This window comes from Dromaius novaehollandiae, chromosome Z (assembly GCF_036370855.1).
Source record: "Dromaius novaehollandiae isolate bDroNov1 chromosome Z, bDroNov1.hap1, whole genome shotgun sequence".
NCBI classification, from domain to species: Eukaryota; Metazoa; Chordata; class Aves; order Casuariiformes; family Dromaiidae; genus Dromaius; species Dromaius novaehollandiae.
Window position 1 is genome coordinate 64,381,461 of NC_088132.1, and position 27,600 is coordinate 64,409,060.

General features: G+C 40.9%; 1 protein-coding gene across 2 annotated transcripts in view; it reads right to left on the reverse strand.

Moving 5' to 3' along the window:
- LOC135324996 (mitogen-activated protein kinase kinase kinase 1-like) overlaps window positions 1–7,226 on the reverse strand; it is a 61,356-nt gene extending 54,130 nt beyond the window's left edge. The window contains exon 1 of one of the 2 annotated variants that reach the window (XM_064502269.1): window positions 7,030–7,226. Coding sequence is in view for 1 of the 2 variants with exons in the window: in XM_064502268.1 (XP_064358338.1) it covers window positions 5,881–6,368 (488 nt within the window). In the remaining variant the exon portion in view is untranslated. Of the gene's footprint in view, window positions 1–5,880; window positions 6,425–7,029 lie in introns of those variants that run through there. The other variant, XM_064502268.1, reaches the window with a different exon arrangement.
- Between the last annotated feature and the right edge of the window lie 20,374 nt (window positions 7,227–27,600).

Genomic DNA, 27,600 nt, shown 5'->3' on the forward strand with positions numbered 1-27,600 from the left:
ACTTTGTCATAATTCAAAGCAATTAAAATATTGTCTTAATCAAGGCAATAAACAAACACCCTTCAACACTATAAATATTTGTAGTGAGCCCTATCAGTATCTGAGAGGAATAATTTTGGAGATACAAGCATGATGGTCATAGGACATACAAAGAAGATCCTCAGGGTAGTAACAGTGTATTTGACAGACATAAGAGAAAAGAAATGCATATCAGTGAGTTAAAACAAGAAGTTCTGGTTGCATACCCTTAAGGGTTAACTAACAATTCACAAAGGGACCTGATCATCATTGCTGACAGCTGAGCAAAGACTCCGTTCAGTTTGCTCAAAAGCAAGATGACAGGATGCTTAAGAAAAGCATGGAAGAGGGCTCAGAAAACAAAGTGTCATTAGATATCAGTGTGATCTAGGGGCACAATCCTTTTCTCCAGTACTCTATTCCCAGTTTGGCCAATGACTTCCAGTGACCCTGGCTGAGTTAGTTAAAGGGAGCTGAAGTATGCACCAGCAATAAATAGTGTGAAAACTATTGATGAGAAATGCTAGAGATGAACTGAGGTCATCTGGTGAACTATGTATATTAGTAGCCATTCCATTACAAAATAATACATTTAATACTACAATAATATTTCAGAAGGCTATTGTTCATGCTTATGATTCCAGACAACCATGAGTCAAGACAACCTCTATCATGAGAAGATCTAGGAGAAATAGGGTGAAAGTGTCATAGATTTGGATTAGAACTATGTTCATTTCATCTGGGACACATATTGTCCTGTGTTTTTTGAAACATTCTGTCAAACACCTTTGCTGATGCTTCTGAAGCAGCCTATCAGGAGAAGTTTTCACTCAACTTGGTCTGTTAAGTATTTAATTTAATGCATCTCCATCTTTTATTAACACAATTAGAAAAGCATTTCATCAGTCTCCAGAAGGTAAACGTTTTCCAATTTCAAATGATTCTTAAGTATCAAGTAAACAGAGCTGCTGTTTTTCAGTAATTTTTCTGTCAAGACCAAGAAAACTGCTGATCCAAAAAAACAAAAACAAAAAAAAGGCAAACTCCCCCAAAACTATCTTCAAGAAAAAGAAATTAAAAAAAAAAAAAAAAAAGATTCACTATGGAGCAGGATTCTCGAGTTCTCAATCCTGATCGGACAGGAAACAGGAAGCGTTCTGGAGGCAATGTGCTCAGCCTCGGAGTAAAGATAAAATGGGAGGGAAGCAACAGAAAGCAACTTACCACTTAACAACATTCTCCTAGTCACCTAGAGATGAGTAATGAAAACCTCTTAGAAAGGCTTCTGTCCGCTTTGCCTCAATCAAAAGAACAAACTGTAATTCTAGAATTTTAAGTGAGAGCAGAGCAGATAAAAAGTGAAATAGGATGACTCTTGGGTTTTGACAGAGAAATCTCTGTGAACACCAAGATTAGCATTAGAAACTCCAGAACTCCAAACAGATCAGTTCTCTATCACCACCGCTGCTAAAAACTAGCTTTAAAAGTTTGTTTAAAGAACAATTACGTGGCAGCACATAATTTTTATTTTAAACAAACTTAAGCCAAGTTTCACGAATACTTTAAGCCAGCAAAAGCCAACAGCAGCATTCCCACAGTCACCCCACCCCCAATCATTTGTTTCCTTTCTGCCTCATCCTCTCATGCACCAGCACAAGCTTTTGCACAGCTGCGCGGTTACCTTTACTCCAACTTCAAACAATAACAAATGCATCAGCACACTAAAAGATCCAGTGAAGTTCAAGTCCATCATATAGAAGGAAAAACTGATCTTAAAAACCTTCTTGGACTACATGCTTGAGTTTTGGGCAAGGCACACATCTACAGCAGTATCTTAATGAATAGCACCTGGACTCCTCTCGGTGACAGCGAAGACTGAACCTTTAGTATCACTAAATCCCACGAGACAGAAAGCTCCAGATTAGTTAGTTACAATCTATTTACTTTGCATAGGAACAAAGAACTGCCATACCAGATCAAACCATTTAAGCAGAACCCTTCCACTTGCAATAACTGAAAGTGATAAAAATCAGACACTGTAGAGGGTGACCCTCTTCCAAAACTACTTTCAGGCCACAGAGTATAGAAGAATCCACAGAAAAGGTAGAAGGTGAAACTTCTCTCGCACTAGTATTCAGCTTAAACTAGAAGGAGAAAATTTAGGGGCTTATTTAAGCAGCTAGTAAAACAAAACAAAAAAATAAAAAAGCCCCACACCATTATGGACTTGGTTAAAACATACAATTTTATATTTTACCTTAGCTATATTTAGCTAAGGTAAATAGCTAGTAAATTAGCTATATTTTGACTACATGAATTGAGACAGCTATGCCAAGAACATTATCATTTCACAGAAGAAAGTGTCAAACCTTCATCCAGCTGTGTTTTAACTGTTCCTCCTCTCCCTCTGTTCCCACCCTGCTGCCCAACCCAGTGCTCTGTTAATGTATTTGTCCTCCTTTGGAAGTCACAAAACAAGGAAGGTCCTACAAACTGATAAGCAGATCCAAAACTGACAAGCTTTTACTAGCGTTCCTGTAAATAGAGCTGAAACGTCAATCTCCTGGTGTGTTTGTGGTGTCTCTACCAGTCTTCAACACAAACAGCAACTGCGGAAAACACAAAACTGTCTACAAAGGTTTTCTTGCAATCTGAACTATACAGCAAGTCTGCTATACCTAGTATACACATTTTCAAATTCAAATCACTTACACTGACCATGTACCGTGTGATTTGCATGAAAGTTTATGTAGAAAAGATGAACCGCAGCATTTCCTGCTTTTTGTTTTTATAAAAATGAGGCTGTTGGCAGTATTACAAATCCTGTATTCAGGAATGTAAGTTAATAAGTCATCTACATTAATTTCAGACATAAATAAAAATCAGTTAGATGGTTTGAACATTTTAGAAGAAACACACAAAAGGAGATGCATTTTGCCCTCATAGATTTCTCCTAAATCAGCAGTTATAACTTACGTTACAAGAAATCATACTGTAGTTATCACCAAACTGTTACGAGCTTTTACATAACCCAAATCAATGTGCTGTCAGTACGAGACATGGAATAAAGGATCTGAAGTGCTTTATGTTGAAGCTGCATTTTCCTATTAACTCTTCTTCTCTTACAGTGATATGAAAAGATCACTTACAACAGTCACAGCTTTTACTGAAAATATTGATCTACCATCATGACAAGCAAAATGCTTGACAGCTTATGGAAAAAGATTATATTTACATTATTTATTACTTAACAGCAGAGTCGATTTAACTTTTCAGCTTCATTCTAAGGCTCACGCGTGTCTTCCAGCATAAACAGAAAATCTATTTAAAAAAAAAGTGACTGTAATACCAAAGAGACTGACAGGGGGACTTTGGAGCAAGCACAGTATCTTTCTAAGCAATAGTAGATCCTTATAGGAAAGTATAACTAGCATATTTAAAAACAGAATAGAAAATATTCATATAATATATTATTTTGATTATGTCCTTCAGTCTGCCTCTTTAAATAAAGACTGTCTGGACAACAACTGCAAGCACAAGTTTATTTAGTGCATAATATACTGTGACTGTTACTCACATACACATTAACCTCCCTCCTTTGGCTAGATCAAGTTAATTAATATTATAAAAAGGGCGCAGAGATGTTTTACATTCTTGATATGGCCTGACAAAGGAGTACTCTGTCTAAAATCTGTTTACTGGTAGCATGACATACAGAATTATTGAGATACTCTACAAGAAGATTTATAGAATATTTCTGAATAATCGCTATTAACATTGCCGTATATTTTCAGCCATACTCGTGATAAAAGCTAAATTCAAAATAGCTTATCTCACTGAGATATTAAAGAGTAAAGCACTTGGCATTTAACATTTTTAAGAATTACTACATTCCTACTGAAATGTGAGAGAGCATTCTTACGGTGGGGAGAGAAGGAAGGGGTTTAACTTGTACACATACTCAAAACACTAACTTGTCCAAATGTAGGTGCTGGAAATAAGCAAAGCTATCCATGTGAAAGAAAAAAATTCCACAGCTACTCTGTCATTGCTGCTGCAAAATGGACTAGCAAGGATGCAGTCAGTATTTCAGCATCGACATGACATATACTGACCTTCCTCTAATATCCAGCCTAATTCCCACTGAATATTGGCATGAAAACGCTTAAGTTGTTTTAAGTGTGTGTTTTGACATTGTTTATTTTCCTGGAAAGTCATACAACTGGTTACAACTGGTTACAACTGTATTATGAGATACAGTACCATACAGTTCCTTAACTTGATAGAGAAAAAGATGATGCTAAAAGCCATAAAATACAAGTCATTCACTAAAACTCACACCAGATTTCCCTCCTCTCCCCGAAACAACTAAGATTTCCTACTAATCCTTCTGTAACTAAAGCGGGATTTCTTATCTGTTAGGACCACACCACATCAAGTAGCTCTTACACTGCCCTAGAAATAGACCAAAAATGCACCAAAAATGCTTAGAATTCATACAAATAGTACAAGAATAGGTCCAGGAACCATCTTTAATTTCTTATTACAGTATTCCCAAGATAAGTTAACCTTTTAAAAAATATCCTTGAGGTTTTAAGTGCCATAGGACATATCTAAAGAGTAGACAAGTCATCACTTCAAACCAGAAATAGATTGCTTATGAGGTTTAAGTAATCGGCCAGACACACTCTCAGTTAGCAGCATTAAAACAGGTCTTTTGCTGTCAATACTAGGTCCTTAAACTACACAGTTCACGCCATATGAAAGCTTACCAAAAACCCATATGAAATTACCAACTGCACATCAAAATTACAACATCACTACTGCAGTGCTTTGCCACACACGTAGCGGTTAGAGCTAGCAAGTGCATATCACAGCTAAAATGTGCTCTGAAGAACTGAAAGAAACTGCTTCACCAAGCACATGCTCACTTTCATTTTAAGTACTTCTACATATGTCAAATACTCATAATATAAACGGTTCTATGCAACCTCAAGAAATTGGACTTATCAAATACGAAATGGAAGGCAAACAAGCACTACAAACACACGGGCAGTGAAAAACCACTCAAAGGTATTATCTAGACTAAACAATTATAAAATTATTTTTCTCTCTCCGAGAGGAAGAGTGGATATGCACGTTTGAAAACATTTTTCTCTTATTATTAACCAAAGAAATCAGTTCTGCAACATCATGTTGCTCCAAACTGAAATAAGACTTCGGAGAATTCAGTCTTTTTTTTTTTTTTTTTTTTTTTTAAGAAAAAGTTTTGTTTAACGAGCTGCTAGGAAAGCGACGAAAGCCGTGAGGTACGTGGTGAGCACCGAGGCACAGGCACAGCTGGGGCAGCGGGCACGGCAGAGCCCGGCCCCTGTGAAGCAGAGGTATTTCCAAGGCGCCCCGCTCCGGCGGCAGCGCCGCTGCAGGAGTTCGGGGCTCGCGGGCTGAAGCCGCGCCGACCCTGCATGGCTGACACATCCGGCCCCGGTACAAACGCGCACTTCAAAGGCGCCCGGAGCCCCGGCACACGGCGAGCGCGCAGGCGGCCCCGCGACGGCGCCGGGCACCGCGGCACAGCGCGCCGACCCCGCCGCGCCCGCGCTGACAGCTCCCGCCCGCGCCGCCGCCGCCACCCCCGGCAGCCGCGCTGCGGGCCCCCCGCGAGGCCGGGCCCGGCGCTCCCCGGCAGGGCAACGGGGCGCCGCTCGGGGCCCCGCCGCCGCCGCCCCGCATCCGCTCCCGTCGCCCGGCCCGGGGGCGCCCGCAGCCCTCCCGCGTGGGCGCAGCGCCGCGGCGGCTGTCAGCCGCGGGCGGGGGCAGGGGCGCCCCGGCGGCGGCGCCCCCCGGCCCGGCGCCCCTCACCTCGCGGGCGGGGACGGCTCCATCCTCCTCTCGGCGGCGGGGTCGGTCCCCGCGGGGCTCCCCGCCGGCAGCGGCTCCAGGGGCTCGGCGCAGCGGCTGGGGGAGGCAGCCGGGCTGGCGGGGCTGGAGCGCGGCCCGGGCAAGTAGTGGAGCAGCAGGGCGTCGGGGGGCTCCGGCGAGGAGGACGGGGGAGAGGCGGCGGCGGCGGCGGCCGGGGGGGCGGCGGCGAGGAAGAGGGGCGCCTCGGGCAGCCGGTCCAGCTCCACGCTCCGCACTTTGCGCAGCTGCTTCCGTCTCCAGTCGGAGCGCTGCTCCCGGCAGCCGCCGCCGCCGCCCGCCTCTCGCAGCAGCCCCCCGCAGCTCCCGGGCGCGCTCCCCGCGCCCGGGCCGCCCTGCAGACTCCCGGAGGCGGCGGCGGCGGCCGCTTCCGCGCCGCTGCCCGAGGATAATCCCGACGACGAGGTGCGATTCCCCGCCGCCGCCGCCATTTTCTCTGGCGGGTCACATCAGGCTCCCGAGCATCGGGCGGGGGGAGGAGGGAGGGCAGAGGGGGGAGCTACCGCTCCGACCAGCTGCGCCAACGGCGCTGCCTGCGCAAACGGCGTAGGGGGGGGTGGGAGCCGGGCGCGGATTGGTGGCGGCGGCGGGCGCGGGGCGGGGCGGCCGCCGGTAGGTGCAGCGGGGCGGGGCCGCGCGCCGCCCCGCCCGCCCCGTGCAGGTGTTGGCGGTTGGAGGGCGCCGCGCCCGCGCTGCAGCGGCAGCGGCAGCCCCGGCCCGGCCCGGCCCGGCCCGGAGCCGGCGGCGGCGGCGGCCGAGGCCGAGGGGCGAGGGTGCCCCCGCCCCCAGGCGGCTCTTTCCACGTGCAGGAGAGGGCCGGGGGCTCCGGCGGCGCACCCAGGGCGTGGGCGAGGCCCCGCCGGCAGGGCTCTGCGGGGAGCCGAAGTTCCGCCGCGGCGGGGGGCGGGGGGCCCCGGCTAGCGGCGGCCGTCTGTCGTCCCCGCGCCCCAAAGTCCCTCCCTTCGGCCCCGGTTCGGGAGCGGGGCCAGCCCGGAGAGGAGCAAGGGGAAAGCTCGCACGCAAAAGGCCCGCGCAGCGCGCCGTGCGGGTGGGGCGAGCCCCGCCGGCAGCCGCCGCCGTTGCCAGCCGTACCTGTTCACTCGTCTGGGCGGCCAGCGCCAAGCGCTGCGTGCATTTTTGCTTGCAGACCGCAAAGGTTCCTCTCCGAGTTGCCCTCACTTGGCGGCCGCTGCTTCACCCATCTTCCGATATTTTTCCAAGTCTGTAACTACTTAGAAGCGTTAATGTCTCGGAGTACGCCCATTTCCATATGTGCGCACATACACGCATCTAGTTCAGATTATAGTCTGCCAAATATACCTACCGCTGCAGCTGTTTCCCAAGAGACCGGGAGAAGGAGGAAAGGCAGGAGACAGCACGTGACCAGAACCTTGGGGAGGTCCAAGTAAAATTTACTCTTGGTCTAGATTTCCACTCAACCACAATTGGATAATTTTGCCTTCACCTTCTCAGCTGTTAGAGAAGGGCCTTTAAGATTTTCCAAGAACAGAAAGGGTTATATTGCTGTCAGAAAGGTGCTTTCCTGCTACCACTAAACAAGTCTGTATCTATTTGATTGCCAATTCAGTCTGTGGCTAGAAGAGGAAAACTAAATGTCACTGTGTGTACCAGGTCCTTCTCAATTTGCTATGACTTTGGATAAAAGGCCCTTTTTTTTTTTAATTGAATAGCTTAGACTTATTTCTCAGAAGTTGCTGTGCCCCCCCAGAGTAATGTTAACCAGCCAGTTTGTCAATGATATTCAATGTGGCAGCTTGCTAGGACTGCTGCCTTGATCTGAAGCAGTAGTAGCGTGAGAAGTGCCTCCTAACAGAAGCAGATTCTTCCTTGTCTTGCATATTTCATCAGATGCTGACCTAAATGTAGACTATCTTTGCAGCACATTAAGAAAGAGTTCTTTCCCTGTAGACTTGTAAGAGCAAAAGGCAGAGATGACTATCAAATGATATTCCATATAACTGCAGAATAGTATCAGTATGCACAAGGCCTCAAGGTCACACTAAGTAAATCACTTAGATGATCTGTCAAGATGCCACAGTATCATTATGAAAGTTTTTCGGTGAAAGATGCAGTGACGAAGTCAGCGTCATTCATTGTCACGTTGTAAGCGGGGTACCTTTGGGATACATAGGTCCTCTAAATATCCTCTTGTAATGCATAACACAGGGATATACATTTAAAGAGAAATTCATCCTGAATTTCATAATATTTCTTATTTTTCTTGTTTTCTTGTTTTCTTGTTTAAAATCATAACTATACAAACTTAGGGACAGTTTTCTGGCAGGTTCCCAAACTAGGCCTGCGTGGAAGACCACAGAGAAGTATGTGCTTTGTAGAAGTGGGAGGAGATTAACCGCATGCAAATTCTGAAGCAGATGGTTGAAATGAACTCAAATTATTACCAGTTGTTGGCAGTGTAAACTGCATGTACGCAGAGCCCTTTAGTCTTCAGTAGGAAAAAAAGTGCAAAATCCTATCTTTCAAGATACTCTTCTGTACCATAACTCCCTTTCACAGAAAAAGAACCTATGCCTTTAAAATAGTCTGAACAGAAAAGCAACTTTACAAATTTACAAGACTCTCTAATGCCTAGTCTCTCACATGGAGAATGAATATGCCTTTGAATAGCAACCGCTTGGTTAGAAAGGGACACAGAGAAGAAAAAGAGTAAGTCTCTGATAAAACTAGATAGAGGAAATAGGAATGCAGACACATCTTTTTGGTCTAACAGAATCCTAGAGGACAGATGTCCCAGAATGCCAAAGCTCCAACAGGGCTTGAAGGAGAAGGAAGCCTGTGGAATTAGAAGCAAAATGTCAGAATGAGTACTGAGTGCATGTGTACTGAGGAGAATTTTTTTTCTGAAAAGCAGCTGAAGAAGAACAGGGCAAAACCTGAAATTCAGGGACAATGGGAGGCACCTGTGTAAGAAATAATTAAATATGGACAAGTGCCATCCCTGTTAAGTTGCTGCTGTGCTACTTGAGCAAGGCCCGTTCTATCAAGGTTTTGACTTAATTTTTGGGTAAGATGGAAAATGGAAAGACCTCACTATTTAGTCATTAAACAATCCATGGCATGCCTTATAGGGGCTGTTTATCCCCTGATTAGTGGCTGAAATCCAATTCTAGTAAACTATATTCATCCTATTGTTTCAAATGTTTTTTTCTCCACTCTGCCTTGACCAGGGGAACACAGTGGCACATGAGAAAATACCTGCCATGCTTCTTCACTCCAGAGTGCAAGATAAAGCAGTGCCTCTATACAACAGAGATTTACGCAGAATACAAGGACTCTATATGGTAGAGGCACTACTAGAAGCACTAAAATCTGTGAACATTAATTGAATATTCTGACTTGAATGTTTTCTTGTGATCTGCTTTTAAAAATCGTTTTGCATTAAATGAATATGAGTGGGCCTGACAGTAAAAAGCATATAACTTACTGAAGCATGGAGAAAAAAGATATTGAGATACCTCTTGCACCTATTCTTTCTTAGTTTGTCAAGCTGCTGAGTTCCAATAGACTAATTTAAAATATGGTTCAGGAGGGTAATATGAAACTTAGAGCAGTTTTCAGTGGGCCTTTTTCCCCTAAGTCATAAGTAGCGGCACACAGGGTTTGTTATGAAACAGAAGCCTTTAGCCTCAAATTAGCATCGTGCAACATTTGGAACATCAACTGTTGTAGACAAAGAAAGTTCTGTTTGGGAACACTCTAAGTTTTTGCAAGCGAAGGAGTTTCCTTATTGCACAAAACCTGTAACAGTGTCATGAATAACCAACAATTTTCAACATGCTAGAGATAGGAATCTGCCATGCCTCTGAATACATAAAGTAGGCATCATCATCCGCAAACAGAATAAATTTGAGAGATAACACAGTCCATAGCTTCTGGTCCTGACTAAACATGCAAAAAGAGCTTTAATACTGTATACAAACTAGATTCTCCCTTCCTTATTTTTCTTTGTAGAAAGAGTTATCCCCACCTCGATCTTCTATTCATTCTTTCCATTATGAGAAAGGGGAAGCAAACCTATTCCTAAGCCATCATTCTTTTCTGTTTAATTTTTTGTGTAAGGGAGAACTCAAGCAACTAAATGAGGACCTAGAGACTGAGGTCCTTTTGGTCCTTGTTTGCAAGGACCTGCTGAGACTGCTGGCATTTCTGTTGCTTTTAAAAATGCTGTTCCACCTTACTGACTCTCAGCTCTTACTTGGTAGCATGACAGGTGTGCCTTTTAGAAGCCGTTCCACTTCAGAAACCAGGTTACTGTATAACTTTTCAAGAGAGAGAAAGCTAGGCAGAAACAGACTCTGTTACGGGGTGTCTCTGCATTTAGTTCAGACATTGACATAGACAGGGAATGTCTAGCCTTACTGTTTTTTACGTAAGTATTTTTCTTGTTGGCTGTGCCTATTAATTTCAGCATTGATTTCCAAGGAAAATGCATTTAAAGGTTTCTTCCCTCACATTTCACTTCACACAGAACTGAAATCCTGTTAAGAATGTACTCTGGATCAACAAAACTTAAGATTACATCTTGACCTAGGTGTCAGACACATTATGTAAGAAAACAGCTGTAAATAAAGCCTCTTTTTCTCTGCCAAAGCACACAGTTCTCTGTTTCTCTTTAAGTATTGACAATACTGATATTTCTTCTAACAGCCCTGTACTGTCTAGTCACATTTGTCATTAATTTTCTTCCTGTAGCATCTAGTCATGAACTGGGAAGCCTTTTGCTCTATGCACCATATGATCCAAAGTAAAAAGGTTCCCAAAGGATTTGTAGTAGACCGGCAAGGAATGGAGCAATCAGCAAGCTACATAGCAGTCCCTGTGCAGCAGAAGCCTATCTGCTATCTGGGACTTTTTGTCAGCAGTTTGTACAACTTGCATTGCCTACTAAAATCAGTTCATTTTGTGATCTCAGATAGTCTTTAAAATGGCAATAATTTGTGGATATTCTTCCTGGCTTTGCCACAGAGGATTTTTCTGACCTTTGATAAGACACTATCCTTTTGTGGTTCAATTTTGCCAACTGTAATGCAGTAACAAAAATATTTATCTACCACAGGCCTGTTAGAAGACTGAGGGATTTAGTATTGTTGTGTTTCCAAGTGACCTTTTGCTCAAAGGAAGTGTAGTAATGAAGTGGGCAAGACCCGTTAAACCTATTCTTGTACATCACTTGGGAAGAGCTACCAAAACTATTACAGCCATCAGCTCTTTTTCTGATGATCTTCCAGGCTATTAAATTGACAACATAGCTCCCATCCTGATCAGCAGAGTTACATCTATTGCGAGCACTGCTATCAGTGCTCTCTCCAAGGGAAAGCAACTGCACCATTTTGGACTCAGGAAACTAGCAAAAGCTTAGTGGTCCTTTACCCTGCTGCTACCACTGGTTCTTGTGTCTCTTTCAGTCTGAGTGCTTATTGTTCTGTTCTATAAGACAAAGGCATAGGGAATAAGCACAGCTATAAATACACCATGGAGGCCATTCTCCATTGGTAGCTATAGATTTCCAAATTACAGGGGAATAGATGCAAGAGTTTCACTAATTTTGGCCTCTAAGGAGAATATGGCAACCTACTGAAAGTGAAAGGGAGCGTGAAAGGTCAGGATGGAAGAAGGACCGCTTCTGCCCTCCTGCCGAAGAGGACCCCCTGTTATTCTTTTCCTCTGTCTGCTGCTCTGTCGTCCTTCTTCTGCCAACAGCAGGATCATGCAACACCAACTGCAGTTACTGGAGGACAGTGACATGACACTAGCATAAACATCCAACCATCAGCAAACACAAAAACTAGGCCAAGTCTTGCTGGTGTGTCACAGCATGGCTGTGAGCTGAGAACCACAGTCTAGTGTGATGGGTATATTCAGCATATACCACACAAGCTGTATGAGGAGCCTGTAGAAGGGTAGCAGACCAGAGGGACACAGTTTGACAACTATGTCTCTGGACAATTGCCTCGCTAGATAATTACCAGACAGGCAAGGAACTGCCAAGTACACCCTCCACAGAGTACCCTACTTGCTATGTCCAGTGCCAGGGCATATCTGAATAATCATTTCTGGGTACAGTAATGGTGGCACCCTGCCTGACACATTCTCTCCTTTTTATTTCTGTTCATCCCACCCTGCCTCTCTAGTAGTATTGTCCGTATGCTTTCATTCATAATGGCTAGCGATGGTGGCAGTGCTGTTCTTCTTCTTAAATCCAGCATGCACACTCTGCCAAGGCCCTCACAGCTGTCAGAAAGAATAAGAAAATCCAGCAGCGACATTAGTGCCTACTCCATCATGTGATTCCTTCATGCCAAGCCTGTCAATTTTCTGGCACTATGGCAGGAGTAAATCAAATAGCTTTTTTCCTGTAATGATGACACAGAGTCCATAGACCTTTGAAATAGTTATGGAGACTAACTTTTAGGAATTTGCTGAACTTTTGTGTCCAGACAGTCAGATCCTTACTATACCCACCTTCTAGAAAAGGTTGCTTCATATTTTTCATAGACTCTTAAACATCTTATGCCCTCCAGCAATTATACTATGTCCAACACTGCTTTATTGCTTGCATGCCAGTGTCAGTCCATTTGAGCAGAATTTCCAGAGCCGCTTGATCACAGTGTCTCAAGCTGTCATCTAAACTGAACATTCTCCAACTCCAAAGATGGCCTGGACATGATTATTAATTATTTACCTATCCTAAGACAAAATATTTTCAATACTGTATTACTTCAACAGTTTTCTCTCCTGTGCATGCATAATTACCTGTAAAACAGCCAGTAGTCATGCAAAGTTTTCCCAGGCAGTGTTTCTGGAAGAAGAAATATTGCACCAGAGAATTTTGAGAAAAGCAACCTTTCAGTCTTACTGTTTGATTGGTATTAAAACCAAATATCTTACCTTTATACAACATGAGCAGCTAGGTCCATAAGAAATACAACAACAACAAAAATGTCTTTGCAGAACACAGGAATTACTCATCTTGAGATCTGATTTACTAATAAAAAGACATTTCAGAAAATATACTATGTATTGCGAAGTATAAAAATACTTCTTGAATTTGGTGGTTGTTCCTGGGGTTCATTTGTCATTCACAGGGCTCTTGCTGCCTTATACCATAGTTTCCTTTGCCAAGCCTGATTCATTTACATTTTTATGACATTTATAGAGATGAGACTAATGAATCTCACCTATGAATGAATCATCAGTAAACAAATCCACAACTTTCTGCATACTTACCTTCATTTTGTTAGATATTGAAATCATAAAAGTAGATGTTATGTTAGCTGATCATCTCTGACATCTGCAAAAATAAATTCCTTAGCATGTATGACAAATGCATGTGCATACTATAAGTAGATGCATAAAATATATATGCTTTTTATCTAATAGACTGTTTTTATACATTGCATTTTAATTTTGCTGATTTCATTTCATCCTGCTGATGAAACCTAAAAACATGGTAGGGTATAAAATTGAGCTGACTTCTCGTGCTATATCTATTTTCTCTGTGAGAGGCCTTGAGAATGACCTTGACTGATGATGTTTGTGTGGATTTAGGGGAAGGCATTAATTTAATGCTTACTGAGGTAGGGTACCTAATTTATTTTGACAGATTGCCCATCTTCATCATCAAAGAAAATGATCCTTGTGGTCTAAGCCAAATTTTTTCAGATTCTGAACAATAACTTGCAAGTCTCAAGAGCATAACTGACTACTTACTGTTTAACATATTGATCATGCAAACCACTTCCTTTAAGTTGCATAACTGCTTTTCAAGAACTGTGCCATAATCAAGTTTATCATGCATGGTGCTAACAATGCAAGTCAGATCATTATTAAAGTAGGTATTACTATTTTCTCTTGAATTTTGATAGAAAATCAACACAACTGAGCTGCTATTCTTAATTTCTCATGCCCTAGACACAAGATTTGGAGGTGACTTTATTTGCAAGCATTAATACCAATTTCATTATGTTAACTTCATTAGGTAGTCTCTAACGTCTTAATCATAAAGCTGCAGGCATTTTCTGCATTATGTTAAAAAGACCAATCTTCCTTTTAGTTTTTATCCAAGATAAGAATGTGTATTGACATATTTACATATTGGGCACAGAAGTTTTGATATTGTAACTATTTGTTTGCTCTGTTTAATCAGAACAAAAAATCATTCTTAGAATGGTAACATACCTTTCAGTCTACTACTACGGGAACTTCTGCAGGCCCCTTTCCAATGACTTCTTGCATCCTGTGGATCATACCCATTCTGCTGCAAACATTTACATTTTAAATATGGAGAGATATCAAATATAAAAATAAGGTATGGGCTGCAGGAGCTAAATAAAGCTAAAATTAGCTCCTCCTCTTATTTTCCTGTTCCTTCAGCTAGAACTTTTTGAGTTATTCCCTAAATTTCTTTATATATTATAACTCCCCATCGTTACTACGAACTATGGCAATATATATTCCTTCTCCCTCTTTTGCAGAGAGCTCAGATTTATGTGGTTTTAGTTCAGGAAAAGCACGATTGCAGCTACACCTTACATTAAGTACCAGGAAAACCTTGCTCTCCATGTCAGTTAAGATATAGGCAGGCATTAAACTGTTAAGCCATAAGAAAACATTGATACACTGAAACAGCCTCATCAACCTCAGGTTAATCCTTTATTCTCTTATCCTACCAATTAGATTTTAATAGAGTAGATTGCCATTCACTGAATGATTATCAGTAGATATCTCTTTCCTTTCCCTAATAGAGTCCTTGTTCTTTTACACGCTTTCACAGATCCTCCTAGAATTTCAACACTTGGCGTCGTTTTTGTGAACCTCCACTCTCATCACAATGATTGGGTATGTACTTCTGTAGTGCCCTATACTTGTCCCCTAAGATCTTGGATAGTATAACCCAAATATATGTAGTATACTCCTACATGAGAATCTAGATATCAAATTTCACTCAACTCATCTCTTCACCATCCTAAACTACCCTGTGTTTGAAGTAAGCTGCAAAGCATTTGAAAAGTATCACTTCAGAAAATTGCATAGGAAGAGTGTGGCCAACTGGACATGACTGCAGGAATGGGAGAGAAAAATCCTGTTTTGTAAACCCAGCATTTCCCCTAATATGAGTGGTATAAAGCAAATCATTTACCTTTTCATGTCTAAAATAAAACAGCAGTATTTCTCTCCCTCATGCAAGCCTGTGTATTAATTAGTCAATAAGCGTAAATTCTTTGTAAATAATTATTTTTTTTTCTTAAAATTATCTTTATTTCTTGGCTTTTAATTTTAAAACACTTTCTAATGCCAGCATATTAGAAAGGTATGTAGTATAAGCTCATGTCTCCTTCCGCCTCCCCCTTTTTTAAAGTACTGAAAGAAGAGAAGCTAAATACCAATGCATTTTGATGATGTCATGAAAGCCAAAGTTATAGCTATGAAAAGAAAATGCTTCTATCTTTTTCCCCAAACAAAGCATGACATAAAAAACTACTGTTTGAAAAAGAAGGATTCATGTATGTGGATTAGAGTAGCTTTATAAGTCTGTGAGTGAATTTGCTTGAAACCATAACCAAAAGTAGATCTGATGTCAGATGCCTGTTACAGAGCTGTGTGAGTGTGTTCATAGTCTGTGTTGGTACATGGAAAGGCATTCCAACTATCTTATTTTAGTAATTGTACCACACCAAAGACAACAAAAGCTTTCCTGAGATTGAAGTGTATGATGCTTTCAGAGCGGGTTCATTGTGAATATTCAGAAGGTCGTAGGTCTGAATTCCTCTGATGTCTTGCATTCTGGTCTTGCTGCAGAAGATGGGAAAGTGTGAATGAAAATTTTGCTAATAAGCTGAGGCTTACCATATGATTTACTGAGTATTTTCGCATTCATTGGTCTAGAAGAGGATACATGAAGGCTCTGAAATTACAGAGAAGAGGCAAAATTTGTCCACATCTTTTCACCCCTCCAATCTCAGCTAGGGTTTTGCAGGGTGGCAGTCACAGTCCCAATGGCTCAGCTCCACTGCCTGGGAAAGGATGCTGTTACTTTTCCTGCTAAGATCTTTGGATCCAGTGAAGGCAATATCCATCCGGAGCCCAACTTTAAGTGTTTAAAGATTGCTATGTGAACTCCAAGCTCAGAAAAGCCTCCTCAAAAATGGATGGTATTTTTCCACATGAAGCAAAAATAAATCAAAATACTGTGTGTCAATCCACGTGTCTAATGATAGGTATATGGTGGATTATATTAATACTGATATAGAGATCTACTTAAGCAGTATCACAAAGCACGCCTTACAGGGGAAGAGGGTTAAGGTTGCCCCACAAATGTAACATGTCATTCTCTGAATTTCCAGACTTATTTGTACAACAGCAATTCTGAAAGCTCACCAATCTAAATAACTTGCTTAACATCGCACAGAAAACTCATGGCCTAAGCTGGAAATGAGATCAGATCAGACCATCTGCTCTGGTCACCAGGCAGAGGCACATATCCTTGCAGGGAGAGGAAGGAGTTACTGGGCTTCCATGCCATGGCTTAGGCTGCCTTTTTGCCTCAGCAGTGAGTGTTTTGAAGACAGAGATCTAGTGCTTTGTTTGGTGCTTCTTACTCAAAATACCATTGATTGCAGTAACATAGCAGGTTGGCTAGATATTGTTTCTGATTCAAGCATTGAGATACTCTTACTGGAATCCTTTGAGACTTATCTAAAGCAGAATGTGTTTAACTCTCCTTGCTGCAAACACATGCGCTTCCCTCCAGAATTGATATGAAGTCTTTGAGGATTAAATTAATTCATCTAGGTCATTGAATTCTAGTATGCTTACTTCCTTTCCTTGTTACAGTCAGAAAAAACACATTAATATTTTTAAGCTCTAATAATTTTTAGATAGCATGAATTGGATAAGGGGGGTTGTAACAAAATGTTGTAGTAAATAGCATAGCTTTTTTTGCATTTCAAGAACAAACACCAAAATTACAACTGCAGTCCCAATACACGTTGGACAATGGACATAGCTCAATTTTCACTTGGTCCAGGTAGTAGAAACCATGACAACGGGGCTAGGAAGTCTGCCGAAAAAAGAGGCTGCAGTGGTCACGCCCTCCTCTTTGCCGGCACTGGACTCAGCAAAAAGCGAACAGAGCTGGCCAAGAATGAGTTGATTCAGCATGCTCTGCTGAAAAGGCTCTTAAGCTGTTCCAGACAAAACTATGAGGAAGGATGACAGTGACAACACCATCTATCCTTCAGACTGAGTCCCCCCTAGGCTTTGGACTACTGCCAAAATGAATCATCCCTGCTTTAAAATATTCTAGGAAGTCCGTGTCTGGCACAGATTGTTCCTTAGTTCTTTGTAATTGTCCTCCACAGCTGCGCAATCCATTGAAAGTTGCAAATATGGTTTATATTGCAGCACAGAATAACATGTGGTTGAAGTTCAGGTAAAAAGACTGGATCTCATTTGCTATTACATCCATTTGCATAAAGTAATACCAAATTAAAGCAGAAGAAGGTCAAAGCCAGTGAGAACTGGTTGTGACCAAAGTGTTTGCTTCAGATAATTTTGCTCTGTCCTGCTTGACCTACCGATATATTCCCTTTCCCCTGTATGATTGCTTCAGGCTTTTTCTTTGGTCTTTTCTGTACACAGAAGCTATATTGATTTAACTAAATCACTTTCTAAAGGAACATATCTAAACCAGAGCAATCCCTTTGTATGAACACTCAGAGCAGTCCCAAGTAATTCCAAGAAATATGACCTTGCGTGTAATATCAGTGAAGTCTCTCATTTACTATTTTTCATCAATAGATCTCAAAACACTTTATAAAGTATGTCACTGCCGTTTACTCTGTCTTGCAGAAGGGGAACAGATGAAATGATTTGACTATTGCAGGCAAATAGAAAGCTGGGAATAAAAACCTGTGTCTGTCCAATTCAGTGCTGTAGCCACAAAGCCACATGGGGTTTCCAGGTTTCCCTGCCATGACTGTGCTTTGAGGATCACATTTCTGCTAACCTTGTAATGATGTACCAGTGATTTCACAGTAATCACAATCAACTTTAAAATACTACAAAATAATAGGCCTTATTTAATATAAAGTGTTTTTTTATACATTGATAGTTCCTTCCGTCTCTTAGAACTTACTCCCAAGGCATGAAAATATTGGAAGCATCTGTAAAATGTCTAGAAACTCTCCTCCCCCATCAAAAATGAAGCCATAAAAGATTTGTCCCAAAGATATGTTCATCCGATAAAAAAAACATCTAAAAGCCAAAAGGCAGTGCTATAGCAGTAAATAAATCAGCCAAAGTATGAGCATATAACAAATTTAACAAGGAGCAAGAAGCAATAAAAGTGGTTGTATTGAAACACCACCCCATTTTCCATCCAGCCTTCAGGATTCAGAGATAAGCTTAGCTTCCTTTTACAGTAGGGCAGTCTTCCTCTGTCACTGGAAGAGGATACCAATGGATGTAGTGGAATCTCCATCCTTGGAGGTTTCCAAGGCTCAGCTAGACAGCGCCACAACTGACCTGGTTTAATGCTGGCCGTAGTCCTGCTTTGAGCAGGAGGTTGGACTAGATAACCTCGAGAAATACCTTCTAAACCCCATTTCTGCAAGTCCTGTGGTTTTAAACTCGGTGTGAATGCAATGGATCTTATACTGAGATTGGCTTGTAGTATCTGAGAAAGCATGAGAGTGGATAAGCTGTTGCTAACTGGCCAAGTTAGTAAAATTCTTGATCTCAGAAACAGAAACATTTCATTTGTAATGGTGTGCTATCTGTTACGGTAGGAGAGGAAATCATCTGTTTTTTATATTAGTTAACTGTCATATTATATATAAGGAGATGCCAAAACACTTTACAGATAGGTCACAGTCATTAACCCAGTTTTACAAATGAACAAGAAGGTGAGTTCCTGTTACAAACGATACTTAGCCCTTTTCTAGACTTTATCTGGTGTTCTTCTCTCCCTTGGCAAGAAAATTGCAGATCAGCCCAGGCGTTGTCACGTGTATCCTTTACCTTTGTGCTGCCTTTCTGCTCAGTACTGCTAAAGGCTAACTTGCAAGAAGGATCCTGCAACAGGAAAGGTACTGCGGTCTCATTTTATTGTTAATCCCTTGCTAGACCTGGGAAGGCACTTCTGTTTATTGTCACAGGGAAGAAATGAAAGCAAGAAAAGTACAAACATCCACATTATATGCTATGTAGGGCATAGCTAATATGAAGGCACCACTTTTCAAAAGTTATATGTATTATGCATTGCTGCTAATTCAAGCCAGCCAGAAAGAATTAAGGGAACCATTATTTACCCAGAAGTGTAATCACACCTAAAACAGTGTTTGGCATGTAGTTATTTGGCTAAATTTTGTTTGGGTAAAGAAGCCCCTGGAGATTTCTGATGATGTCTAAATGTCCTGTTCTGCAGTTTTCTAAATTAATTTTTCCTGTGCATTTTAAGTTACTTATAGTGTATAAATTGATCACATGGGGAGTAGTCAGACCTGAAATAATCAGAACAAAATGCTTGTGTTGATTTCAAGTGAATTTTTTCCTTAAATTTTTCACTTGAAGTGTTAAATAAAGTTTTCTAATTCAAAAGAAAGTCAGATTTTGAAATGAAGAAATCCTTCCACAGAGAGAATTCCCCTGCTCAAGTCTGTTACTAGGCACATCCACAGGATTCTGCAGAGCTCTTACAGAAAAGTGAAATTTTGGTTCCATTTAGGTTATTGGGAGTTTTTCCTCTGACTGCAGTTGTAAACTTTGGGTAAAATTATTTTTTAAGCAAATGGGGTGCTCAAGTACAAGACCTTTCTTTGGGGACACCTTAGATATATTTGGGTTCAAACATTTCCATATATCTCTGTATAACTGCAAACAATCTTTGTATGTTGCTCAGTTTTCCCAGAGCAAGTAGTCAGCATGATGAACAGTTGCTGGAGTGAAAATAAAGCAGAATTAGGATCAACATTCATCAAAGCTATCAAGGTTATTTTGCTTAGAGTGAAAGTTAATGGTATTTTTTCAGTGCTTCCTGTTAAGCTCATTCATAGAACAATAACTTACCAGAAAAAATATGTATACATCAATAGAAAGTCAGAAGCAGACCGTATCAACACTAGCATATTGGAGTTCTTTTTGTTAAACTTGGATTTGTCATGGTTATTTTACGACTCTGAAATCATCACTTTAGATATGGAAAAGTAGCAAGATGCTAAAAAGAAGCTGGGGCTGAATGAAATGATGTATATAGCAATAAATGCAGAATAGGCATTTTTCAAGACTGTAAGTCAAGGGTCCTGCTGATTTTGTTGCTACATAAATAGTATTAAATCTTTTCATGCAACTGCACATACTGCTATCAACAGCTGAAAACTGACAACTCATGTATCTGACCTGATGCAAAACGTCAAGAAAACTGGATATCCAATAGAATTAAGTGAAGTACCAAGTTCAATAACCATATTTTTGTTGGAAATTCTGAAAGATACTTCAAAGCACTTTGACAATGGAAAAGGACGTGCAGGCTTTGTGACATTAATATATATCTAAAGAAGAATACAATACAGTAAAGGAAGATATGTATGAGAAAGACCTTTCTGCAAATAAACAGTTGCATATAAATGAATATAAGTAAATAAAAATATAATATAAATAAATAAATAATAAATATAAATAAATATTAAGCAAATAAATATTTACAGCAATAGTCCATGGATTTCTAACTGTTCACATTTAGCATCTCCTAAAGTGTTGATGTGTGAAGAAAGATCTTTTGCTGCTTAATTTCTAATTAAAGAAAACTGTTTCTTATTAGTTTCTTTTGCTTTAATTTTTTTTATACACAGTGATTTTTTTTCACCTATGAAAACCGGAAAGTTTTGGGAGCATGAACCTGCAAACACTGGCACTGGAGAATGCATATATCCTTATAGCTTTCTGAATCACAAGCCGTGTCACGCTCAGATCCTTTGCTCTGATCATAGTTACCTGTGCGTCCAAACTGGATTCCCATTACACATGACTAATCTGCTGGGAGCAGATCTGTTCAAGATATTACCAGGCTTCTGAGCCCAGCAACTTGGTGTCAGCATCCCAAAGGTTACCGTCCGCCCAGTTGTGCCTGTTGAGTTTCTTATATGGCTGGTCTAAACCAGAATTGTGAAATGACCCTGCTTAAAAACCAAACAAACTCCTCTGAGAGCCCTGACTCCGAAGCAGATGTGCCTGGCTTAGGCTGGCGACTCAGGAACTGCTCGCCGTGCGCCGAAGGCTGAGCTGCTTACGGATCAGCCGCCGGAGCAGCGCGGACTGCAGCATGGCACGTGTCCTCAAACTCTGTTGTAAGCTGCACCTACACTGACCTTCTGTCAGATGGGCTCACCAGCAGCCTCAGGCCCTACAGGCATTTCCAGCCTCCTCAGTAGTTATTATTCCTAACGAAAACCTCACTAGAGACAACAGCACGTGTGTGCAGAGGACGGCAACTGTGGGAGTCCCTGGCAGGATGAAGTCCCAGCAGAGTCCAGTACTGATGTCACTGGGAGGAAGCCTGGAAGAGCTGGGATTTATCTGGAGCTCTGCATAGACTTACTCCCCACATCAATGTGTTCTCGAAGAAGGGGACTATCTCGCCCACATGTTGATAATCTGCTCTCCCTGCTGTGCAGCACTGATCTTAAATGGTGCCTTGAGGCTAGGGGTGGCCAGCTGCTGGCTCACGAAGTTTAGGGCCATCCACCTGGCCAATAGTCCAGTGTGGCTGCCATACTTGGGAATTTTGATCGGCAGCGTCTGAAGTTAGCTGATAGCAGGGCTGTGCTGGCAGGGAGCATGTTAGGCCATCACATTCCTTCCCTGTGGAGCGAAATGAGCCAGCGCAGGCTGGTGAGAGGGCCAGGCACAGCCCATCTTACCCTGCAACAGAGCAGTGGGACCTAAGAAATCACCCTTATTTCTGTCTGAACTACTTCTAAACCTCCTTGCTACTCTACTTTGCCACGATCACTGATAAACAGAGGTTAAAAACAGAGAATCTGCTTGCATTTTATGACCTTCGTTTAAACAAGTTGCATAAAAATCATCTGTACAGTGTTTCAATAATCACTTTGATGGCAGACTCTTCAAAATCAGAAGTGCCATTTCTTTGCTGCCATCTGAACTATGTAAAAAAGGCGATGTCTATGTGCATTTAAATGTAGTTCAAGATCTTATTGACTTGAATGCATGATGAAAAAAAAGTTAAATTACCTGAGATCAGGACATCAAAGACCTTGCAGAAGGCAATACAGATGACTGGCACCACAACACTGTTCATATTTATGACTTATAATGCTGCAGTCAGTCCAATAAAAAGAAAAACAATTTAGTTTAATGTCTGCAGACAAACATATCACCCTATCTGCATGCTTTGGAGAGACAGGAAATCCTCTGGCCACGGAAGCAGTAAGAAAATAAGGGCCAACACAAACTCACCATGGAGGGCAGGCAAAGGATGGACAGGTCCTTGTTATAAACATATTGGTGTGTTATAAACATACCCTTCTCTTAGCTTTCAGCTCAATGATACGGCCCCAGTCACCGGACCCCATGTTCATCAGCTGAGCTATCCTGTCTGCTGCCGGTCGGATGGTGAAACCCCAGGAATCTCATGTACTTGATGGGAAAAAGGTTGAGAAGTTTGAAGTAGCATCAAGATTTATCCATTTTGCCTCCTATCAAATTCTTGGAGTTAATAAAACAAGTTGTCAGAGATAAGTGTTAGTTTCATAACATTATCTACCTAACTCAATGGTAATGTTACTAAAACCTTTTTTATAGCAAGCCCCCTCCTCCCTAGTTTTCCAGCAACGTTTAAAAGGAGATGTAAACTGATAGCACTGACTGTCGCCAAGGCAGACTCGTTTGTGTGTTGCTTCAGTGTTGTGAAACTGGTGTTGTGAAACCAGCAATTGAAAGAAACCTCTCCCAACACAAAGAAAGGGGGATTTGTGCTACTGACTTGAGAAAGAAAACTCAGACACATTAAAAATAAATAACGGACTGGGATGTTTTAACTTATTTCTGTAATTATTGCCAACCGCATACTGATTTCAAATCTTAATACTATACAAAACTGCCAGCAGTGAAAGTTGGCAGGGAATTAACAGCTGAGACAGTGCTGCAAACACAATATACAGACAGTATAATTTGTAAATGGAGAATAACCATGCAAGAATTAATTATTCTTTCAATTACAATGCATTCACTTCTTTTAATAACCTGTTGCTTAAGAACAGTTCTAACAATGCCATTTTGGAGACCAAAATTCAAAGATCTGGAAGGGAATATATATTAGAGTCGCCTAGGCCAATTAATATCTTGTGTGAAGCAAACACTCCTTCTATGGGCAAGCTGAACTGATTTCAACAAGGATTAAATTGATTTAAAGGTATGCACACTCAGGGTTTACACTGTTAATACTAAGCCAACTTTTAAGTCTACTTAGATCTATATGATCTATACAAGCACTTGTCAGCTGGGTGCTGTCTCTCTTCCGTAAGTATAAAATGAAGGCAAAAGATACATTAAAAACATGTAAGACTGTCTAAATATGATAGACATACTTTACTATATATAAGAAATGACCAAAGGAGTTGATAATATTCTCTTTACTAACATGAATCATCTAAGACTACCTAATTAGAAAAATCAAGTTCAAGACATGTCTCTTGTATCATATTCTTCTAAAAGAAAAAAAAAGATTATTGATACTAAATGAAAGTTTTCTTTTGATTTCTCTCACTTTTAACATTTAAAGCCTCTCTAATTTTTAATGATCGATTCAGGAAGTACAAAGAAATGCACTTTAATGCTTGTTATAAAAAGAACAGGAAAAAAAGATTTAAAAAGTGTTCCACTCGTGCATTTGAATTACTATTTGTTTTCTTCTTTTATAGCTTTATACTCAGAGAGTCAATTTAATAAACATTTCGACAGAAGTCAGTTATGGCTGACCATGTCTGAAAATTCAGAGTGAAAAGTATTGATCATTTTGCACACAATAGGTTAAAAGTTAGGATAGTTTCCAGGTCACTAGTTCAGCTCTGGCATTGATCACAATAGTAATAAAAGAACTACTATCTGATTTCTAAATGTCCATCTTCTTCCATTTCTTAAGGGCTACATATCCACATCTCTACTGTTACACAGCTGACAGTCTGAGGAATGACCATGAGAAGAGATCATCTTTTGAAGTGAGAGGTCAAGAGATTTCCAGGGCAGGAAAGGATTGCATCAGTAGGACTGTATTCAGAAATTGGTACCATAGTTACTTAACCTGTGATGTGCTGCTTAGATATGGGAGCTTGATAGTTGGTTCAGTCATGATAGTAACATAGTAGTTTTAATAAACCCTGAAATAGCTTTATCAAAAAGAAACTTGGAGCCTAATTTAAGTGGTTTATTTTCTGACAAATCATGTATGGCTTTGTGGATAGCAAGAGAAATTTCAGGCTTAATGCATCTCTCTTCTCAATTTGTTTCTCACTGTATCAATTACCTCTAACAGAAAGTTGAGGTAATGATTATCTTTGTGTCTAGAAATACAAAATAACCCAAAGGAAGTCCCCCCCCCCCCCCCCCCGAAATTCTGTTTGTGGCAATTTAATGCACAAGAAAGCATTATGTTGAGGGAAAGGAATTTACCATTTATATAAGATCACAGTGTTCTTACACTTATATCTTACATCGCTGCAACACAGTGTATGGTGCTTTGTCCCAGTTCTGTTGTTAGATCATATTGGCTACAGCTCCATTCTTTTATAATGTACCAGATAGTGGTAGGAGTGGAGGGACAGAATCAGGAAATATCCATCTTAATCACAATGTTTTGATTAAAATTTGCACTGGAATGATTGCAAAAACATATTCCTATGGCACTTACATTAAAGACAGAAGAAGGTTAATTTTCCTTTAAAAACATAAAGTAATACATAGATAGAGACATGTGAGAAGGCAGAGATGTTTAATCTAAACGAAAGTCTTTCTCATATTGATGTGATTGTTTTAGGTGAAACATGCTTTCCTGGACTGAATAAGAGAATAAAAAATTCAGAATCTTCCATTTTGACAGGATGTATTTTGCAAAATACTGAAAATGGCTTATAAAAACTTTTGCTACTGCTTTATGTTGTTGGAATGGGCTAAATTAGTTGAAGCTCATGGTGATATCTGTCCTCAAATGCATCCTGATGTCCCATTATGTGGGGATCATTGGACAGATTAGTGGACTGGCCAGGAAAACTGTCATATCACAGTCCCTTAGGAAGTGCTTATCACATAAGGACATGCAGATTTTAAGACTACCCTGAAAACTCTTCAGGACTGTCTATGAATCAGTTGTTGGACTTAGATCCTCAGGTCCTGAAGGATTATAGAGCACATATATCTGGATTTCTTTAACTTGATTTAAATGCAAAAGGCCCTCCAGTTAGCTGGAGTTTTAATGCAACAGGCTGTTTTATCTTTCAGGAAACTCATCATTCTCAGCAGGTTCAGCCTGCTCTGCTGAAAGCACTGTTTAGGACTTCAGGTGCCGCCATGCATAGCATGCTCCTAGTGGGTGTGAGCCAAGGGGAACAGCGTTGCTCTCATGGACTCTAGCTTAATTGATGTACATGCATGATTAAATATCATTAATCTTTTAGTTGCTTTGGAGTAAACCCCTTTGCATTTCAACACGTACACTTTAAAATTTATCTGGGGGCACGTTTGTGGATACCCATTACAAAGATCCACTTAAATTTATATTCTCGTGCGCTGGAGACACGATTATTGGAAAATTTGTTTCAAAATGTGCATGATTATAAACGTGCATTGTTGCGGATGCAAGGCTGTAGCAAGGGCATGCTGCACAGCTACCAGGGCGTTGCACCCTGACTGATCACAGAGAAGATGGGATAGCCCTAGGAACCGGCAGCTTATACCGAGCTGTCGAATTGCCTGACTGTGCTGTGTTCTGCAGTTCATCTTTTCCTGTCCTTAGACGAGAACTTACCTAAGGGCCTTCAGCGCCCGGAGCCACTCGGAACCCGTCAATACTTAGGCGAGAAAGGACAGGAGCAGAAAACAGCACAGATAAAGGAGACTCTGAGGCGATAAAATACCAAGAGAGAAAAACAAAAAAACACTAGTGGAGACAGAAAGCAGGCAGAGCAAAGGCCTGATTCTTGTCTTTGATAAGAGAACGTGTATTATTTCTGCGTGTTTTCAACTCATGTGCTGTGATCACAAGCATATGTTTACAAAACTCAGGGTGTTGTGTGCCCACACTTTGGAGAGCAAAGTTGAAAGGAATAAAAGAGAAATGTAATAAAGAAGATGTAAAAATGTAACTTATTCACACTTGTTGTGTATTTACTACTTGCCTGTGATTGATCAGAAGATGCACTTCAAACTGTTTGCTGTTTTCTCTTCCAGAATTCTGTAGAAAGATTGATCATGCCGCGTTGTTCTAAGCAGTGGTAGGAACTCACAGAAAGACTTTTAAAAATGTGAGTGCCGTCAGAAACTTTTATTATAAGAATGCCAGCAGTAAAAGCCGTAAGAGGTACAAAACAGGCTGTTAACAATCCTTATGATTAATTTTAAATGTTTTATTATATGAGGAAACAACACAATCTACTGAGGATGTCAGAACATCAGAGGCTTGTATGTTTGTACTTTTCTCCTCATTCCAGCTTCTTTGACACCAGTGATCTACTTACATAGCTCTTACAGTTAGAAATTTTACAGTCTATGTATTTCAGCCAGCAGTTTTCCCTAATTGCAGTGAGGGGCTGTGGAAGTTTTAGCTACGCATTTGGGTTTCCACAGACTAGACCTCTGCATCTTTACGTTAATTTAGAGACAATGGATATTTTGAGAACTGTAGTAGTAATTCTATATCAATAGAAATTAGTACTTGCAGTCTTTTTTAAGGATCTGCAAGCTAACCGGCCCCACAAAATGGAGACAGCTTTGTGTTTCTCTTCTCTGAGGGTATTTGTGTGCTGTAAAATATGAAACAGAGTTCACACTCATCCTGAGTTGTCAGTACTTACATCAAGTGCCTCAAAAGCAAACGGAATAAAATAACACTGCGTGACCAGTAATAGAAATGACATGTTGCTAAAATGTCACCATATGTTACTATTTTGTACACTTCAAAAAGCAGCACTCTAGCCTTTAGAGGATAAAAAATAGAGACATTTGTTTGGCTTTCAAAATGTCATTTTCAATTCCCCACCCATTAGAAAAAATGAAAATTTTAAATTAGTTCAGAAATGCATCATATTTGTCTTTTAGCGAACAGTACTTTGTCAGACCAAAAGCTAGAAAATATTCCGACAACTGGAAACTGTCAATGTGATGAACCAAACAGCCTGACATCTATTTCTATCTCTAACTTTTATGATCTGAGAAAAGATGTCTTCGCAACTCTCTGCATTTAAGACCACTGATTTCTGAAGTGCTTATGCTTTGCCAAAGTCTAAGCAATGACGGATAGCATCATAACAAAACACAACAAAACTGCAAATCTCTTATTGCTTCAGACATATGGCCTAAATGTCTCTTATTTTACCTGATATTACAGATTAA